Below are 21,968 nucleotides of genomic sequence, written 5' to 3'. Positions count from 1 at the left end.
TTTTGGTATACAGGGAGAGAGTGGGGAAACCCGGCCTAGATACGGATCACCTAATTTTAAACTCTGCTGATCCTTTGCATCTTGTTAAACTGATCCTGGTATAATCTCTTCCTCATCTCAGCCTCCCCACCTTGTGTGTGCTGCATATTCTGACGGGTTGGGATATATTAGGATGAAATGAGAAAAGATGCGGGATCCCGCACTCATCACTTTGACCCTGGACTATACAGGTCCTGGGACCACCCTTTCTGCTCCCCCTTTTACAGAGTAACACTCATACCCCATGTGGTGCTCTGTATACAGAGATATAGCCAGTGCTGCAGTCAGAGTATATTACGGATCAGAGTTATGCCTCTCTCCAGCTCCTGTGCCCGTTTCTAAGCAAAAATATGAACTATTTACTATTTTTTTCTTCTGTAAAAGGTGCAGGCAGGGAATGAATCCAATCCAGTCCTCTTCTTTCTACAAGTTCTCACTTTTTTTTTTTTAGAGGGCTGTTTCTATTTTCGGGTAAATTTTGTTAATTGTCTTCTATGTGCACTCATGCAACTTTTGCTAAGTATATCGATATGACATTACTGCATGCAGAGAGTTTCATTGCACCGAGGTTCAACAACTTCTACCTGGTGATATCAAGTCATGGCTGAAAAGCATAGAAGCTACTTGGAAAAAGTTGCATAGAAATACATTTAGTAAAAGTTGCATAATAAACTCAAGTATTCAGTACGTGGAAAATGCCTTAAACCTGAGCGACCGCTGCCATACTGTTTTCATGGACGACTTATGGAATTCCGGAAGTGATGTGGAATTTTGACAGGACAATTGCAGAACTTGCTGTAATACTCTCTGAACAGTGTTTCTCACACACCCATGTGTTCTAGTCGGGTTGGGTACAGGATGCCGGCGCTCATGATCCCAACAATCAGAATCCTGGCTGTCGGTAAGTATCCTAACCCTCCCTCCCCGCAGCCTAACCTTCTCCCCCCCCCTCCCCGCAGCCTAACCTTCTCCCCCCCTTCCCCCTAACCCCAATGCTTACCATCGGGGTGCTGACCCCGGGATTCTGACTGGTGTCTGGATTCTGGCTCTGGCATTCCGACTGCCGGGATATAAACTACATCTCCTATTGTTGATCAAGGGCTGACAAACATTGCTTTAGAATAATTACAGTTTCAGTAGCAGCGTCACCCCTGGAATGCTGATGTTGGGCACTCGCACAGTTCCCGGATGTGGCGGTAATGGAGTCAGGGGGATAAATGTCTAAGAAATAGGCCACTAGGGCAGGATATGAGTGATGTAAACGGCTCTCGGACAGATGCCTGTCACACAGGTACATCCTTTAACAAGATAGAAGGGATTTTCTGTACTCCATATGCTGCTCTGCAAACGAGCTGGTAATCTGCTGGACTGCTGCCATGGTGAGAAGGGGGCAGCAGTGGCACCTTCAGCCTGTTTCTGACAGCCCACCAGAGTAATGAAGTTAGGTGGTGGCACTGGTATGCAGTTGGGAAGCCGGCGGACGTAATCCCGCCGACGGCCAGCTTCCCGACTGCTTTATCCCGGCGAGGGTTAAATGACAGGCGTCTAAATCTGGGCACCCTTAAGGAGGGTTAGGCGTGGGGGAGGTTAGGTTAGTAAATACTTACCTGGGGACGATTGGGATTTTCACCCATGTCGGGCAGCCGCTGTCGGGATTTGCGTCCGGCGTTAATTCATACCAATTCCGGTGGCACTTTAATGCTACTCTCTGCTTCTACTAATGCTTCTATTTCTTAAACCAACAGGAAGAATAAAGGCTAAATCTTAACGTTTTGAAATCCATAGAAGTTTTTCGCTTTACTTTCCATTATATCAGTGTTAGATGTTTCTTATGACTGTGCAGGATATTACCTGTAATAGGTACAGGGTAGGCAGGGGAAATAACCCTCAGGATTATCTTTTCCTGCATCCCACCTACCCCACTGACCTGCTGCAGAGTAGCCATGTTGGAACTAGTGCAGATCTGTTCACATCCTACTGTACATGTGCACATGTCAATTACAGATGTGTCCTTACACATCTTTTCTGCAGGTGTGCTAAAAAGCCCCTCGGCGCACCTGGACCCTTGAGGCACCGGGGGTCATTTTTTCTTTTTTTTTTTTTTTTAGCTTAAAGTGTGTCTAAGTAGCAATACAATGCGACTAGGATGCACCAGCAGACTGTGCTGATTAATTTGATATGATATTGGGTTGTGTACGGAATCCCGGTGATCGGTATGCCGGCGGATAGAATCCCGAACCGATTAGGTAACTGTCCTAACCCACCTTTCCTGCAGCCTAACCCTCCCAAACCCCCCCTTCCTGCCGGCAGCCTGACCCCCCGCCAGGATTCTGAGCGTAGGCATCCCACTCTCCGGGATAGTGACTACATCCTGCGACACTTGTATATCTGTGTGCGACTGAGTCTCTGTAGCACTTCTTATACAGATACATTGTAGCGGTCACAGCTTTTTTCATTCCAAGTTCCGTTGTGGTTCATGTACACACCCCGATGCACACAGATATACAAGTGTTGCATATCCGATTCATCAGCACAGACTGCAGGTGTGTCCTAGTCGCATCGCATTGCGCATTTTCGGTGAAAAAAGACGCCTGACGCTAGCAGGGTAGCACGAGCCCTGGTGGCTCAGGCAAGTGGCGATGCGTGGCATCTTGAGGCTAGATGTAGGAGGGACACATCTGTACAACTGAACGTGAATCTCATCGGAGCTGGTTTACTGTCCTGTAAGACTCACTGATGCCCAATAGAGGCGATGGAAGCCTCCGCAGATACTGTATTGTCCAGTGATGGACATGGGAGGCTGATGATGAAATTGGATCTGACATTTTGACGTCCCAGTAGGAAGTGTACCAAACGGCAGCTTTACTCTGTCATGCGAGTGGATTGATGTAATTGGATTAGCACCTTGCTGTCTTCTTGTGTGCAGCCTGCCCCATTGCTGTGGTGCTGAGAGCATTCGGTGGATGCAGCTGGTTACCTTGGTGTTGGTCATCTCGGCGACAACCATGTAAGTGCACTTAGTTAGCAGGACAATGTTCACTTGTAACCAAGGCAAGTATTTTATACCGCTGTCAATTGGGAGACGTTACAGAATTTTATTTTTGTCAGTTGTATAATGCAGAGCCTGTTTGTTGCATGTGTCTATATTTATTTTTAAAATGACACTGCTGCTAGTCCTGTTACATTGTAAGGACACAATAGCTCAGGATCTCTAGTTGATCTATTATAGTTTTGTTTTTTTGTGTAATATTTTGACTCGGTGACACATTCAGGTATTCTGGAAATAAATCTCCAGAAGGTATCACTATTATAAACGTTAACTGTTTTATTTTCTATTTAATCAAATAGTTGTTAAACTCCCCATCCCCTTTAGAAATAAATCTATTAAACAACAAGGTGTAATCTGCTGAGAGGGTGTTTTTTTTTTTTTTTTTTCCATTTATACATTTTTATTTTTTGTGTTTTATGATTTTTATTTACTTTTGTATACGAAGGGAAAGAGGAATACAGAAGAGAAAAAAAGTGAGCCAGGGCAGGGACAGAAATACAGCGCAGTCAGTCCTATAATACTACAACCCACCCCTCCGCCATTCTCACTATTTTTAGAAAAGCTTTTTTATGTCTTCAGAATGAATTGGTTGGCGGCCTCCCTGCAAAAAGAGAAATTCACTGAATGTTTCTTTGAGACTTGGGAGAGCTACATTGACGCTCTTTCTCCCTTACTTGGGGAACAGCTCTGGAAAGGTTTCCGGGGTACGCTTTGGTATGAGACCCTTGTATGTGCTCAAGACCCCCCCCCCCATTGGGAATTCAGTAGGGAAGCCGGCGGACCTAATCCCGACAGCCGGCTTCCCGACTGTCATATCCCGGCAAGGGTCTAAAGACAGGCGTCGACATCCCGATCAAAGGGGCGCGGATAGCCGCGGGAGGGTTAGGTTTATGGTTCCCGGGGGGGACTTAGGGTTAGTCACCCCCCCCCCGGGAGGTTAGGTTTAGGCTAGGGGGGGGGACTTAGGGTTAGGCACCCCCGGGGGGGGACTTAGGCGGTGGGGAAGGGGGCGTTAGATTTAGGCACTTAGAGGGGGGATTAGGGTTAGGCACTGGGGGAGAAGGTTAGGGTTAGGCACCCCTAAGGGAGGGTTAGGGGGTAGAAATAGGTTAATATATACTTACCTGGGGATGATCAGGATTTCCTCCTCTGCCGAGATGCCAACCGCCGGGCATGGGTCCGGCGGTAAATCATACCGATTCCTCCCATTGCATGTACTTCAGATTGTCAGTGATTGGACGACCTCATTGGACGTGGTTCATAGGGGCTGTGGTTCAGGTTCATACCTTGGTTTTGGATTCAGGTCTGCCTCCTCTTTCAACTGTTTTAGCCCTGATACAGATAATTATGCTCCTTTTTTGTTCTTTATTTGTATTATATGATATACCACTTGTTTACAATGTACTTTATATTTGTACTTTTCATGCTTCAATAAAGAAAAACTTCTTTAAAAAAAAAAAAAGACCTATAATACAAGATGCAATACAAAACAATCCTAGGTAAGAGCCTAAAGCTGGGTACATGTTGTACAATATGTTGGTCAATCTTTGATCCCTACGATCATCGTATAGTGTGTACCCCCAATTAATTGTTTGGTGAATTGTGTGGTCGCTTCTCCCAGTCTGATGACCTGCACATCAGGTGGGACAACGCGGTGGACGACAGCGTGTAGTTATATAAGGCATGTAACAATATATTGCCGAGCCGTATGGCGGACTGTTTAGTGTTTACAGCAATGCGATATATTGATACATCGCGTCGCTGGGTTGGTGCAGAGATGAGGAGTGTACCCAGCTTTAGAGAAAGGGAGTCGGATCAAAATCAAAGTAGGGAGGAACTATGTACCCAGCCTCTGGGTCCTAAATGTATAGCTCCAATGATGAGGGGCCTGTGAAAGTTTAGCCAGGGTGATCAAACGAGCAAGAATTTAAACAGGATGGGAAATGTTGGATATATAGTGTGTTCCATTCCATAACTGTCCATACACTCCCTCACATCGCTTTAGCGAGCGGCCAGGGGTAGGGTCTCGTTCCCCCAAGCCCCAGTGAGCTTTCGGCTCTAATAGAGCCGGAAGCTGACCCACTGACATCACTCGTGATGTCAGTGGGGCCGCCCCCAAACGGCAGGCGTTCCTTCCTTAATGTAGGTTAGTTATGGTGTGACAGGAAAAAGTGGGAGAGTGTCTGCGATGTCTCTGGCACAGATTCAGCAAACTTGGAAAAAGTTTTATCAACGTATGAAAATCTTAGAGCATTTTCTGTAATCCAGGCACAGGTAGAGGCTGCAGTGATGTTCGTACGGGATGTAGTCAGCATCCTGGTGTGTGGGAATGCCGAAGGACGGTACCAGAATCCCGACCGCTGGCATCCCAAAGGTAAGTATCAGGTGTTAGGGTGCGGGATTAGAGGGAGGTTTAGGGTGAGGGGATGGGTAGGTTAGGTTTAGGCACTAGGGGAGGAGGTTAGGTTTAAGCATCGGGGAGGGAGTGATAGGTTTAGGGTTCGGGGAGGGGGAGGTTAGGGTTGGGCATCTCGTGGGGGTAAGGCTTAGTCTTACCTTGTTTCCTTATGGTTGTCGGAATCCTGACTGTCTGTATTCTGACCAGCGGCATCCCGAATGCCGGGATCTCATACCCAACCCGTTAGTACTTACTGTACTGTATGTACGACCATTTGTGAAGGGTGCTCCACATGTCCCACTCTTTGATATTTTGTGTGACACTTGGTTGGGTTCCTGTTGAGAAGACAATAGTGCAGCGGTGGCCAACCCGCTGCTCTCGAGCCGCATGAGGCTCTTCTGAGCTTCTAATGCGGCTTGGACGACCCCCATTGTTACTGGGAACGCTGGTCTCTAAAGCCATCAGAGGCTAAAGAAGCCTCTGATCGCTTCAGAGGCCAGCGTTCCCAGTAATGCAGTGCGCGGGTGACGTCATGACGTCACCCGCGATGTGAGGAGCCCGCGCGTCTGCTGGATCCAGTTAGATCCAGCAGGCGGCAGAAGAAGCAGCAGTGACGGCGCGCCAGAAGAAGCAGCGACGGCGCGGCGGGACTCGGGAGCCCTGACGTCGTGGAGTGATGCCAGCATAAAGGTAAGTTTCTTCATAAGGAGGGGGGGGGGGAGCTAGTGCTGGGGGCACGACTACAGGGAGCATTGCAGGAGGAGAACTGCTACAGGGGGCATTGCTTAATGGGCACAGCTACTGGGGCCAGTGCAGAAGGGGAACAACTATTGGGAGGCAATGCTTAATGGGCACAGCTACAGGGTGGCATTGCATAAGGGCCACAACTTATGGGGCATTGCTTAATGGGCACAGCTACAGGGGGGCATTGCATAAGGGCCACAACTAATGGGGCATTGCTTAATGGGCACAGCTAAAGGGGGGCATTGCATAAGGGCCACAACTGCAGAGGGAATTGCATAATTGGCACAGCTACAGGGGCATTGCAGAAGGGACACAGCTACAGGGGGCATTGCATAATGGGCACAGCTACAGAGGGCATTGCATATGGGGCACAACTACAGGAGGCACAGCATAATCATAATGGGCACTGCATTCTTAATGTATTTTATGTGGTTCTGGATTTCAATATGTATTTTATGTGAACGTGTCTATTTCTATGTTGCTCTGGCTCTTTCACTTCAACAGTGAAATAAGTATATTGGGAAGATTATGTAAAATGTTTATTTTTAATGTCCTGGGCTCACCCCCAGCGTGACTAGAAACGGGGGTGTGACACAAGGTCATACTCCTGCAAATGTCATACCACAGGCGTGCGCACAAAAATGGGGTGCGACCTTGTGACAGGCCACGCCCCTTTGCCCGCGCGCATGCTATAGGCTCTTTCGATTGACTACATATATTATTTGGCTCTTTGCCTCCGACTGGTTGCCCACCCCTGCAATAGTGTCTAGAAGTAGGAGTCAAGGGCTGAAAGCTAACAGGAGGTTTGACTACTACAACGTATATAAAAGATAGGAAGCTGATGGTATTGAAATCGGCCTGAATTTGAGGTTGATTCTGAGCTGGGAGCGAAGTAAAAAAGAGCAGGGCCATGTTGCGCTGCAGGTGAAGTTGATATGCAGAGAATTATAGATGTGGGAGGGGCGTGGCCTAGCTCAAATCTACATTGCAGTGTAAAAATAAAGCTGTCCAGCATTTGTGGACTAATGCAAAAGCAGCCAGTATTTACCACGCATGCAAAAACAATAAATGTATTTGCACCCCTTGTATTGCATCATGGATTGTTCCAAATGTAAAGTTACTTTTTTTTTTTTTTTTTTTTGCTTCCAACTCAGAATCAGCCTCAGTATATCTATGTATCTCTGATATCTGCAATGGAGGGAAAGCCCTGGAAGGGAGCAATGTCTGTGTAAGGAAGAGAAGCCCTTGTGTAACCCAGGACAGAATGCTTTATGATCTAATCCTGGAGGAAAAGTCAGGTTTTGCTGAATCGAAGTGAGATGCACATGGATGCAGTAGGATAAATGTACAGATGGACCCATCCTATATATTACCAGCAAATACTGTGCTTGGATGAAGCTTGATCTCAGGACCTCTGCTGGACAGTGCATCCAGAGGGAGGAGGATATGGACTTTGTAGTTATTTCCTACCCAAAAACCACCCAGACCCTTGGGGATTTGGTAGGGGTGCCATATAATGCACTGGGCTGCTTGAAGTGATATTTAGGATGCATTTACCAATGACATCTGGGGATGTGTATCAGCCTGTGTTGTGTTATTGTAATGTGCTGAGAGGGTAGAAAAAAGGGGCCTATCCTATTTGGCGACCTGAAAAACGGAACGTCTAGCGTTCAGTCCTTCAGGTCTCCTAGGTGCGGTGCCCGCACTGAACGGCGTTCACTGAACGTCATTCAGTGCAAGAGACCGACCTATCTAGGAACGTGTGGAACCTGACACTCGTCGTCAGGTTGACAAGCATGTTCCACAGATAGTCGGCAAGGATCCAGTGTGCAAGGTCATCACTGGTCCTTGCCAGCTATCCATTAGACGACTTTCTGAACGTTCTGACCAAAACCACCTGGTTTCGGTTGGATCGTTCAAAAAGTCGTCTAGTGGATAGGTCCCTATAGACAGCATTGTGTTTGAGGGAGTTTGATCTGTGTTTTATTTTTATAGGTGTCTGACAAAAGAGGGTTTTGTTGCTTTGTTTGTTTGGTGTTTTATGGCTTTTAGATCTTGTTCAAGTCAAACAAATGTGGAAAAGCGGTTTCACTGATTTTCATTCCATTTACAATGTTGAGACAATTGTAATCTTTCAACTGCACATTTTTATACACCGTTGTTTACATCTGCTTAACTTGTGTTTAACGACATTGTATACGCACAGCCTACAGCGTCAGTGTAATCTGGGGCATATATAAGTGTGGGGTGTGATTCAGGGAAATCTCTTTTCATACCGTATTGTAGGTTCTTTTGTTGCAAATGCTACTTGCCTACAGTATGCACAGGTTGGCACAGAGATTAGCATTACTGCCTCACAACACTGAGGTCCTTGATTGCCATAAAGGCCTTATGTGAGTGGAGTTTTTATGTTCTCCCCAGGTTTTCTCCTGCTGCTTCAGTTTCCTCCCACAGTCCAAAAACATACAGGTAAGTTAATTGGCTTCTGATGAAAAGTTACCTTATGCGCGTGTCCTTGTGATATGGAACATAGATTGCAAGATCCACTGGGGCAGGGGCTGGTATGAGTGACCAAATAGTCTCTGTAAATTGCTGCACAATGTGTGTGATCTATCATCATTGATTTGTCCATCTATATTTTATTGCATTGGATCAGTTGTCCCAAACATGGTGTCATTTGATTTTATTTAAATGAATCACAAATAGGCTGTGGCATGTGGCCAGCTTCAGTCTATATCATTTATGTAGTGCGCACACATTCTGCTACAGTGGAGCTTACAATCCAATATTCCCTGCCACATGGACACACTAGGGTTCATTAATTTGACAGGGACAATTAACCTACCAGTATATTTTTGACATGGGAAGAAATCCACGCACGGGGAGAAAACACAAACTCCACACAGAGCCATGGTGGGAATCAAATCCATGAGCTCAGTGCTGGGAGGTAGAAATGCTAACCACTATGCCAACTGTGTTGGGACTTCCTGCTTGATTTCCCTTGATCTGTATCTGTAATTGAGGAGTGGATGAACTTCTAAATCTATTTTTCAATACATTATACTGTAAATTAAGTTATCAAAGGAATGTTTTTCACCTAATTTTTATTCCCCTATAAACAATAAAGTCCATAGCAAATGTTATTTAGCCACAGCTTTCCATGGAACAGGTTCTATCTAGTACTTTAGTGTGCCTAATAACGCAGGACTTCTATAGGGGGATTTCCACCTTGCGCTACCAAAGTGGGCATGACCGCCCGTAGCTATCATCTTGGCTAGCTCTGAACATTACCCACTACAAACATGAACCCTTACACTCACAAGATACTTTAGACAGCAATAAGGTTTAAATGGGCAGTATTTAATAGAGAAGATGACAGAGGCACATTACGTTGCCTTTCCTAATCGCCTATTAACTAGGGAGTCTGTCTCTCTCTGACTGCTGCCCCAGTGTAGATCCTGCTTCTTGCTGCAACCCCAGCACTGGACAAACTGGCAGACGTTGTCTCTGTTCAACTCAGTGGGCTAAAAACTGCTTGGCACACACTCTCCTGCAAAGGGGCTCTCTCTGCCTGGTGTAAGGTTTCTCAGCAATGTAAACTGCAGCCTACTGCCCCCCCCACCAACACCAATACCCACTTCCCAACCCCTCAGGCCAGTAACAATCTCACCTATTGGGGATATGTACTAAGCCTTGAAAAGTGATAAATAGTAACACTTTGTACCCCTTCCAATGAGGGTACTAATCTCACGAATTATAGGAGCATTGTTTCACAGGGTTTTTTCTACAATATCTTGCAATAATTGGAACTTTTAATTCAAAACTCTCCCAATGCATTGGTCCAGCATTCTAGCACTCTGCTAGCACAGCACAAGCCTGAGAGAGATTGCATAAACCTTAAGCAGCAGAAGCATTTGCACATAAATGATTCCCTTGTATCATTTTGGCTCCCTGTGAAAGTCTTCCAACAAAGTTGTGACATTAAATAATTTAGGATTGTGATCGGGTGGAGGCAAAGTTGCGCTAGGTACATATGGTACTGTACAGATTAATGCCACAGAGAAAGTGTTTTGTGACTTTGCGTACAGTATTTGTAGAGTCTAGAGTGATCTATAATAATGTCAGGATTATGTGCATGTAAATATTGCTTTTAACCACTAGAGGGCACATTAGTAACACTGTATACAGTATGTGTTTGCCGTGGTCATACTATTCATGTACAGTACGTCTAGAGGGAAATGTTCACAAGTTTGCAGATATCCCAGCAGGGTAATGTCTAAATCCCCTACACGGAGAGGACCCTGACTTCATAAGCCAGTGTCCAGGCGTCATTCCCTACCATCCAAGTGGGCATAGAGGGGGAATATAAGCTTGTGGCGAGCGGACAACTTTCTTCTTTAGGTGGCCTTAATGGGCATTCAACTACACTTCCGCCCTCACTCATGTCACTTCCAGGTTCCTAGCATGAAGGGGAAATAAGCTCTACCATCCCAGCAGTGCGAATGGGGGACATCTTGCACTCTGTCACATCATTTGATCTTTTTTTTTTCTCCAGTGAAGAATTAGTGAAATTTGCCAGATTACTTATTTTGCTCAATCCCTGGGACAGATGTCTTTAATTTAGCACTTTTCTAAAATTTTATAAATCGCTGGGACGTCACCCACAGGTCATCAATGATGCTACCGCTATGTCTGCTGCAGATGTGTTTTGAATTTATTAACCATACACATTTCATAAATTTGCCTGTTTGGATCCAAATTCTGGCGTCATTGTATGAGATCTGACTGCTGGTGACGAATGGCCGGCATCCAGATATATTCCTGTATTAGTATCCTGCCATCTTTTGACTGAATATACCAATAAGTACGAAAATGATCCGATCAACTCATGGGAGTAGTTGTTGGACCATAGGGGCTTCAACATTGCAGCGTGTTTACCCAGCCTCGGTCCTTATCTGAGGAAGAAACCTTTTGTCATTATGGTCTGGTCTTCAGACATCTTTATGCCAATATATACAGACAAAGGGCCTGGTTCTGAGTGGGACACAGGCCAGATGCAAACACAGCTCGCATATATCTACAGACTGCTCATGTACCATAGAAAGCAATTCCTGACTGACCGCATGCGCCCACGGACGGAGATTGAAAGTGCAGATGGACTGAGGTGCCCGCTGACAGATGACTATCCATGAAATGTACGCACGGAACTAATCCGTTTGGCGGGAGTGCAGTGGGCGTGTAGCCCGTTTCCATGCTGGTTCAGACAGTGCGGACAGACACTGTTTCACATGTGTCTTTTGCAACCAGCAGGGAGTGGGTGTAAGCGGCGATATTAATGATGGCGGCTACATACAGAAAAGCAGTGGATGGCCGTCAGTCCATATGAAGACTGACAGATATTCAACACAGACGGGTGGTTATTTGCATTAGTATAAGATGACAAGCAGGCCGCAGATTTATCTGGCAATTGTTCCCACTGACTGTTTTGTTCATTAAGAGGGGTATTCAATATGAAACGTAAACTTCACTGTCGAAGTTTACGTTTCATATCGGAGTTTTTACCTGCGTAAAAGTATCGGGCGCGCGCCCGCTTATCCCCGTATTCAATATGAAATGAACGAAAACGGGAGCCTCCGAAGTTGGATTTGCGTAAACTTACGAATTTTTCCTTAAAATAATTGTAAGACCCTCCCTAAAGTTGTAAAAACATGGGGGAACACTATGGGTATCCTAATGTTCCCTCTAGCTCCGGCGGCAGGCAGGGCGCCGAAGCTAGAGAGGGCAATCTTGTGCGTGTGCCCAAAAAGGGGCGTGGTTATGAAAAGGGGGCGTGTCTATAAGACACGTCCCCTTTTCGTCATACTTGGGGGCGTGCCCGGCGCTTACGGACATGCCGGGCAGCCCCCAAGTGCTGCAGAAAGGGAGAATAGATGCCGGGCGCATGCGCCCGGCGTCTATTCTCCGGCGGTGACCGGATCCTCGCATGTTTGTCCACCCGCAGGACGCTGCGTCCCGCGGGTGAGAACGGCTCCCGCAGGCTGTTAGGGCAGGGCGCTTTTTGCCCTCCTCCTGGAGGGCAGGGTGCTTTTTGCCCTCCAGAAGGAGGGCAGGGCGCCGCGCCCCGCTAAAACAGCCTTGCGGGAACACTAGTATCCCCGTTTTAGCCTTTAATTGAAAGTCAGGGATTTAAATAACTACGGCAGGTGTTTTTTTTTCCCGACATTGAAGAAGTGATGCAGAAGAGCACTTAGGTTATTTTTTTCGGGTTTTTTTAAGTGGTCCTATCAAATTTGGGGTACATGAAAATGGGTACTAGCATATTTTTAAGTCCCTAAAGTAAGTTTTTAAAAATTTTGCATTTGTGCACCTGCCGCTATAAATCTATTCTAGAAAACACCTGCCGCATACTTGCAGAATAGCCCTGAATCTATTTCCCTATTTTTAATAAATTTTTTCCCTTTTTTTTTTTTTCACCCCAATTATTAAATTAATTTTTTGGGGTGTCCCTATTTTTTTTTAAACTTTTTTTGACACAGTTCTTTTTTAAATGTCATTCACAGGGGTGCAGGCTATTTTTTTTTAAGCCTGCACCCCTAAACCCCAATTCTGCACTTTTTTTCGACACCTATTCAATGGTGAAAAGTTATCCCCGTTTTTTATCAAAGACTTTTCTAACCTGCGAAAAGTCTTTGAAATTGAATACGGTGTAAAACTAAAACCTGCGATAATGATGTCATAAGTGCGATATTAACGCAAAAACAATGTTATCGCTCCCATATTGAATACCCCTCTTAGTGGCATTGAGGCATTACACACTGTAACATCTCTTATCATGGGGTATATTTGCTAAGCCTTGGAGAGAAATAAAATGGAGAAAGATTAGCATCCTAAACCTAACCCTCCCGGGGAAAGGGGTGCCTAAACCTACCCCCCCTGGGGTTGACTAACCCCGCTACGCTCCCTAACCCTCACCCCCCCAACCACCCCTGCGGCGAACGCTAAGGGAGCCCCGGACTTACCTCGTTCAGGCTGTCAGGCTGGTGTCCTTCGGCGTTCCAGCATGGGGATTCAGATTTGTTGATTTGTATATCAACGCCTATCTTAAATCCCTTTCCAGGTTTCCGACGTCGGTATTGAGACCGGCGGCAGCCGGTCTCATAGCTACATCCTCGTAGCACTATAGCAGCATAGGAAACCCTCCTTTCCCAGGGGCTCAGATCATGACCACCATATGAATAGTATATACTACGATTTTACAAGAGCTGTGGCCACAACATACAGTATAAGGGACCGATTGTCCCTACTGTGCATGCCCAGCACAGACGGACTGGCCCTACTGTGATTGCTGGCCCTGAAGATGTGATGGAAAGGTGAAAGTTCAGGAAAAGCGCTCCCCTTGTTAGACATCAAAATGATGTTATTTTCATGTAAAGTCAGGTACTTGTTACCAAAGTCTCCAATTCACAGAGGTGGGATCCTCCTGGTCCTGATACTTGATGTTAAATGTTGAAAAACACTATGGCTGCTTCTTGGATAGGACAAATACCTGATTCAGCAGCTGAAGGTTTAGAACAGCAGCAGCAGCCCACCGCTAGCACTCATAGACAGGAGCAGGCTGCTCCTGGTCCTGTTTTCGGCAGGTGAATTTTTAATGTTTTAAGACCTTCACTTTATCAACTTTAAAATATGCTAGCACCCATTTTCATGTACCAAAAATTTGCTGGGACTAGTTATTTTGCAGAAAAAATATTGCCTAATGCCATTCTTCACCACATCTTCAAAGACGCTAATGGCAAGCTTTTCGAGAAAAAAAAAAAAAACAATAACCCAGATTAGCTTTATTAGGGGTACTAGAACACCTATAGTGATCCCACTATGTTAGTGCAGCTATTCAGGGGGTACAGACTGTTGACAGTACTTTTCATCATGTCAGAATTTGCCGGGTGCCGTTTTTGGTGATTTCTAATTGAATGCGGGGATAAGTGGGGACGCGCGCGATACTTTTCCGCACGGAAAACCAGTGATGATGAAAACCTCGCAACTTTTCACACCTAACTGAATATGTCCCATAGTCTCTGTATAATGTTCTATAATATGATTGGTGCTTTATAAATAAATTATCCTTCAAGCAAGGCTTACCCCTATGGTTATTACCTGTTAAATTGCATAGTCTGAAGTGGGGATTAACAATGGTTCCACCTCAACAATGACCTCATTTCCAATTGATATAAGACCAGAAATAGGGGTTCTATGCAAGAGACTGGCTCCCAAATTGTGCAAGCGTGGACAATAGATAACCTGTCATGCCATCACCTGGAGAGAAAAGCTGATCATTTGTGATTGACCCTAATCTGCCAGATTAGGCCACCTGTGGGCTTTTAATTCTTCCTGAGGTCAGGGATGGGTGAAATGGGCTCCCTCACACTAAACTATAGCCTGACTGGTACTCTTGACTAGAGCTCTGCATCCAATTTGGGGATTCCCTAGCAGGGCTGCATGCTTTATCGTTTGAATGACCAGTCTTATTGAAAGCACTTGTTATGATTCCACAACAAGTTCACTTATATTTTTATATAAAGAGCATTTACTCGATCTGTACTCAGAACTTTTATGTGGTTTAAATAAAGTAAAGTGCGTGTTATTTCAGACAGTAGAAATAAGTGGAACAGTAAGCGAGAGGCGGGAGACTGACAGGATAAGTACATGGAACAGTTACAGAGAGGAGGAGATTTGGACTGATAGGAGAAATAAGAGGAGCTGTTAGACGAGGACCACAAAACTAATAGGAGAAGTTAGAGGAGTAGAGAGGATTTCAAGAGAAGTAAGCTGAGGAGAGTGAGATGGACAGGAGAAATAAGAGGAGCTGTTAGAAGAGTAGAGTGAGACTGACAGGAGAAGTAAGAAGCAGTCAGAGAGAGGAGGAGAGTAAGACTGACAGGAGAAGTAAGAGGAGCTGTTAGAGGAAGAGAGTGAGACTAACAGAAGAAGTGAGAGGAGTGTTAGAGGAGGAGAGTAAGACTGACAGGAGAAGTAAGAGGAGCTGTTAGAGGAGGAGAGTAATGGAGCGTACACACGGTCAGATTTGTCAGACTTGTCAGATTTGTCAGATGAACGATTAAACGATTTGGACGATTTGACCAAAGTTTTGAACGATTTGAACGATTGAACGATTTTTACCTGCATTAAAATGAATGGAATCGTCCAAGTCTGACTGCAAACCCATCAGATGTCAGATATCGTTATCTGACAAACGGGAACGCGCATCGTTGATCGTCCATCGTTCAGGCATGTCAGATATGAACGATTTTTCATTAGATATGAACGACTGAACGATTTTTAAATCGTTATCGTTCATATCTGAAGGAAAAATCTGATCGTGTGTATGCACCATTAGACTGACAGGAGAAGTAAGAGGAGCTGTTAGAGGAGGAGAGTGAGACTGACAGGAGAAGTAAGAGGAGCTGTTAGAGGAGGAGAGTGAGACTGACAGGAGAAGTAAGAGGAGCTGTTAGAGGAGGAGAGTGAGACTGACCGGAGAAGTAAAAGAGGAGGAAGGCGACACTAACAGAAGAAGTAAGCGGAGCTGTTAGGAGAGTGAGACTGACAGTAGAAGTAAGAGAAGCAGACAGAGTGGAGAAGAGCAAGACTTACATGAGTTAGAGGAGAGCACGACTGACAAGAAAAGTAAGATGATCATCATCAGTTAGACGAGGAGAGTGAGATTGGCAGGAATAGTAAAAGGAACATTTAGATGAGAAGGAGCAGGACTGACAGAAGAACTAAGAGGAGAGCTTAGAGGGGAGGAGGGTGAGACTGGCAGGAGCAAAGTGGAGCAGTTAGAGGGTGTGAGACTGAGAAAAGAGGGTAAGTCTACCAATAGAAGGGAAGCTGTTTGAGGTGGAGAGACTATTGAAAGACAAAAAACAAAGACCCAAAGGGCTAATTCAGATTGGGAGCAAAGCAAAAAATAATAGGGGGCAACTTTGCACCTGAACAAACCATGTTGCAATTAAAGAGATACATGTACATTTATTTATTTGTATGCAGGATAATTACTGGCTGCTTTTGCATCTAGTCCACAAATGCTGGACAGCTTTATTTTTATTCCACAATATAGACTTCAGCTACGGCATGCGCCTCCCATTTCTAAAGGTGCATACACACTGGGCAATTTTACTGAGCACCTTAAATGTTTCTGCTGGAGGCATTTTGTATGCGGAGGGCCTGTGTGCGATCTCCATGCAGATCTTCCCTTTGTGCCAGAGTCTACTGCGCATGTACATCTCTATGTGATAATGGCGCTGCCACCATTTTTGTGGTGATTTCTCTATTGCATATATCTCCTGAAAAATGCTGCCATCTACATTTTCACTGTGATTTCTACAGCAGCAGAGACAAGTAAGTATTTGCACCCTGCACCCATTAAAGATACCCCAGTGCTTTCTGCACATTGTAAATCTGTCCCACTTGAAGTGCAACATGGTTTGGCCAAGGTGCAAATTTGCTCCTATTGTTTTGCTTTGCTTCCAAATAGCCCCAGACTATACATAAAATAGAGACTGGTCAGAGTGGGAACCAGCTGCGGAAAACCTAAGACAGGCCAAGTGGAATTGATAAAGCCATAAATAGAAGTAGGTAAAGACAAAGGTAACAGTGAGTAACATACAGGAAAGTGAATGCAGTGAAAAGAGAAGAGATAGGGATAAGGGAGGGAAAACAGGTGGGAAAACGTCTAAAGAGGAAAGTTAGAGGCCCATTTACCAACCTGTTTTTATCATACGCAACAAGTTTTAGAACTTGTTGCGTATGATAAATGGTGCTCCAGCCAATCAGCTCCCAACTGTTATTTTTCAAACAGATGACAATTAGGAGCAGCTGATTGACTGGAGCACCAGTATCGTATGCAACAAGTTTTAAAACTCATTGCGTATGTTAAAATTTGTTGAGCCCCTTAGTGTGAGCTGATAGGGCAGATACAGTAAGGGACCATGAGGGAGGAATTTGAGAGATTCAACATAGATGTCGAAAGAGACAAGTAGAGAGTTAGTAACCCAGAACTAAAACAAAGAGCAGAGAGTTGACACATCAGGTGAGAGAGAAGGGAGACAAAGGAGATACACCAGAGACCGCAACAACCCCAGACAACAGGAGACACTTCAACAACTGGCAAGAATGTCAAAATGGTAGACAACGAACTACACCTTATTAGAACCCTTCAGGAACAATCCTACTTGGACATCACCATCTCTTCTCTGCCAATGATGCTAGTGATATAGGGAACATAACAGTGATTGATGGTTCTGTAAGTGAAAGAGAGAAGTTTTAACTTGATTCTGAGTGCCACAGGGAGCCAGTGGGACAACTGACAGAAGGGGTCTGCAGAGGTACTGCAACTGGAGTGGAAAATGAGGTGGACAACACTCTGGGGACAGACTGAAGGGAACCAAAACTTAAAGTAGTCTATGCAAGAGATGAGGGCATGGAAGAGCATTTCAGTGGGAGGTGGAGTAGCGGTGGAGACTGAGAAGGAGATATTGGATAAGTAGCAGGAGAATCATGAGAATGCTGTGTCCTAAAGTCCAATGGAGTGAAAGATTTGTAGAGGTAAAAGAAGGTAAAGGGTGTCAAAACCTGCCATGAAGTTGAGAAGGATCAATGTAGAGAAGTGACCCTTGTATTTGGCAGAAAGTTGGTTGGTGACTTTGGTGAGGGCAGTTTCGGTTGAATGGTGAGGTTGGAAACCATATTGGAGTGAATCAAGTAAGAGAGTGGGAGGAGAGGAAGGTGGGGAGTAATTGACTCATTACATCACACTCACAAATTGTGATACCTTAGTCCTGGACTTGTAAATTTCATCAAAATGTATCTACAAACACTATAGAAGCTAATAGGAGTAAATTAGGTAACACAAGGATGAATGAATTTTGAAGCCATACATTAAGAGTTATTACCCATTTTTGTCTTTCATGATACAATTACCACATCCACTTCATGACCAAACTTGCGCCATCACACCTCGTCCTGTTCTTCTTATTCTATCTTACTGCCGCAGCCTCTGTACATCTAACATTCTCACACGAATAAAGTCGAATTTTCAAAGATTGGATATTGCCTTAAAGGCGGATCTGTCATAAATGACTCGCATTGTCTAACACAGGGCTGTGTCATGGTTACATATTCTTACTTATAATATTTTGGCAACCCTGTGACTTGTGATCATTTCAGACCTTGGTCAATGAAGTTATCATTATTCTCAGTCGCTGTCCTACGCCTACAGGTATACCGTGGGAATACTGTGCACCGTGTAGTAGCCTTGGGGCTACATTTTCTAAGGGTCTATGTTGGTCGTTTTGGTGTTTTTCTGTGATATCCCCCCCCTTGATTTTGCAAATAGGAGATTTACTAAAGACACAACCGACTGGGCTTAATATTCTGACTTTAGATGGCAATACACTTAATTAGGTCAAACATTGAATCCTTTTCATAGATGGCAATAGAGATTCTGCATTTACTAAGATTCGTGTTGTTAAAACTGGAGATGTGCACAGACCCTCATGTTATGGTTTTGGTTCTAATTCTAAATCATCGGGTTTTTTTTGGATTTTATTTAAAAAAAAAATGATAAAAACAGCTAACACCATGTAACTTGGACCTGTTTGTGTTCCTATAGTATTATATACATCAATAACATTCATTTCCAGTCAATTTTGACCACCTCACAGCACCTGAAATCACAAGGAAGGGACTTAAATGCAATCCAAATTACGCAAGATCCGGTTTTTAGTTCTGCGTTGTGAACCTGACGAGAAGACCAGAGTCAGGACTCTGGACCTGGTGCCCGATTCAGACCCGTTCGCTAGGAAGCCTTCTTGCACTGACTGCCGATGTTTGCATTGTGCGCTTGCGTACGCATAGCGGTGCGCATGCGCAAACTAGTCTGAGCGATTGTGAAGTGTATACTCGCTGCGCATAGACTGCCCAGCAGAGTGAGTGACAGGAGAAGCCGTTTGTGGGTTGTGACAGGGACTGGCCGCTAGAAATGGGAATGGAGGTGCGAACGCAAGCGTGCCTAAGCGTCTTAACACTGTTTCAGAGGCGTGAATAATTAACAGGCAGTGCCATAGTACACGTCACTTGGTTGAAATTTACTGTACACTGAAGTGCCCGCAGTGCTTGTGGTAGGGTATGGCCATCCACAAGCGGTGCGTATGTATCCGACGGAACTCGATGGTTGCATACACTTCCTGGAGATGACGTGCGCAACTGAGCATCTTTGGACTGGCTAGTGGGCATCTGCATACACAAAGCGATCGCACGCCAAGACATAGTGGGCGTGCTAATGCCTTGCTGTGCGATCGTTTGCCTTGCTGGGTGCATGCGAGCGCATCTAGCGAGCGGGACTGAATCGGGGCCCTGATTCACTACTGTACACAACTGCGAATGCAATAGCGATTACACACGCAGTTCAACTGCGATAGTATGCTAATCCATTGCAATTTCAATGTCTTCACAGAATAACATAAAGACGCCCACTATACTTACCACACATCCATAATGTTAAGCAAGACTGTCGGTACAATCAAGTACCATCGCCAGTGGCGTAACGTCAGGGGGGTCGAGCAGGGCTGCAGTCCAGTGCACGTGCAGTCCACGGCACTACACATTAGAACAAACACGCCAGCGAGGGTGTGTTGATTTTAGCACTGCAGCCAATAAGAGTCAGACAGACTCTTATTGGCTGCTGCACCCAGGGCCGTAGCCGGGCAGGATCTCACTCATGAGCTCCACCTTCCTGCTCCCGCACTGGGTGAAGGGAGAGACGTCATGGCACAGTACCGTGTGGGATGGGAGCAGCAGATAGCGGCGACGGGTGCAGGATCGGGGATTCCGGTAAGTAAATTATGTGTTGTGTGTGTCTTATGTGTAAAAGGCACTGTATATTGGGCACTACTGGGGGCTCTGCATAAGGGGCAATGTATATTGGGCACTGTATAAGGGGCACTGCTGGGGACACTATATATTGGGCATTATATAAGGGGCACTGCTTAAGGGGCATTAATGGGGGCACAACAACAGGGGGGAATTGCATAAGTGACACTACTACTGGGGGCACTGCATAATGTGCACTACAACAGAGGTCAATGCATAAGGGGCATTACTACTGGGGCACTGCCTAAGGAGCACTAACTACAGGGGAGCATTGCCTAAAGGGGATGGCTACTGGGGACAATGCATAAGGAGCACTACTACTGGGGGCATTGCATAAGGGCACTACTACTGGGGGCATTAAGGTGCATATGGTATGGAAAGGAATGTTCCCAGAGTGGCGAGAAACAGTGGTGTATCACGTTCACACGCCCCCATTTTCCAGTAGCCACGCCCCTTGTGCCATGTGGCCATGCCCACTTTCCTGGCGCATTCACATGGGGGGCCCAATTTTTCATCTTGCCCTATGCTCCAAATACCCTAGTTACACCACTGACCATCGCAGCCTCACACTGCACAAGCCTTGACCTTACTCAGAAATTGCTAACTTCCACACACGCTATCAGGCCTCAGGCTGCGTAGGCCATCGCAGTGGATAATTTATAGATGTCATAGAAATTGGGTCTCAGACTGCACACCCTGAAAATATATATACAGTCAGGTCCATAAATATTGGGGCAATGACAGAATTTTTATATTTTGGCCTCTATTCACCACCACAATGGCTTTGAAATGAAACAAACAAGATGTGATTTAACTGCAGACTTTCAGATTTAATTTGAAGGTAATTACATCCAAATCAGGTGAACAGTACAGGAATTACAACGGTTTCTATATGTGCTTCCCACTTTTTAAGGGGCCACAAGTAATGGGACAAACTAAACAACCCTAAATCTAACTTTCACTTTTTAATACTTTGTTGCAAATCCTTTGCAGGCAATTACAGCCTGAAGTCTGGAACGCATAGACATCACCAGACGCTGGGTTTCATCCCTGGTGATGCTCTGCCAGGCCTCTACTGCAAATGTCTTCAGTTCCTGCTTGTTCTTAGGGCATTTTCCCTTCAGTTTTGTCGTCATCAAGTGAAATGCATGCTCAATCGGATTCAGGTCAGGGGATTGACTTGGCCATTGCATAACATTCCACTTTTTAGCCTTAAAAAACTCTTTGGTTGCTTTTGCAGTATGCTTCAGGTCATTGTCCATTGCACTGTGAAGCGCCGTCCAATGAGTTCTGAAGCATTTGACTGAATATGAGCATATAATATTGCCCGAAACACTTCAGAATTCATTCTGCTGCTTTTGTCAGCAGTCACATCATCAATAAATACAAGGGAACCAGTTCCATTGGCAGCCATACATGCCCACGCCATGACACTACCACCACCATGCTTCACTGATGAGGTGGTATGTTTTGGATCATGAGCAGTTCCTTTCCTTCTCCATACTCTTCTCTTCCCATCACTCTGGTACAAGTTGATCTTTGTCTCATCTGTCCATAGGATGTTGTTCCAGAACTTTAAATTGCTTTTTTAGATGTTGTTTGGCAAACTCTAATCTGGTCTTCCTGTTTTTGTGGCTCACCAATGGTTTGCATCTTGTGGTGAACCCTCTATATTCACTCTTGTGAAGTCTTCTCTTGATTGTTGACTTTGACACATATACATCTACCTCCTGGAGAGTGTTCTTGATTTGGCCAACTGTTGTGAAGGGGTTTTTCTTCACCAGGGAAAGAATTCTTCTGTCATCCACC

At 45.2% G+C, this 21,968-nt stretch overlaps 1 protein-coding gene across 1 annotated transcript in view; it reads left to right on the top strand.

Moving 5' to 3' along the window:
* Positions 1-56: 56 nt before the first annotated feature.
* The window catches only part of LOC148501671 (estrogen-related receptor gamma-like), a 67,465-nt gene continuing 45,553 nt past the window's right edge, over positions 57-21,968 (top strand). The window contains exon 1 of the mRNA XM_088450144.1: positions 57-3,046. Within this exon, the coding sequence (XP_088306270.1) occupies positions 3,003-3,046 (44 nt within the window). The 5' untranslated portion in view covers positions 57-3,002. The remainder of the gene's footprint in view (positions 3,047-21,968) is intronic.

This window comes from Taudactylus pleione, unplaced genomic scaffold (genome assembly GCF_031769625.1).
Source record: "Taudactylus pleione unplaced genomic scaffold, aTauple2 ptg000507l, whole genome shotgun sequence".
NCBI lineage: Eukaryota > Metazoa > Chordata > Amphibia > Anura > Myobatrachidae > Taudactylus > Taudactylus pleione.
The sequence above is the reverse complement of the archived record's forward strand: the minus strand, read 5'-3'. Positions and strand labels throughout refer to the sequence as shown.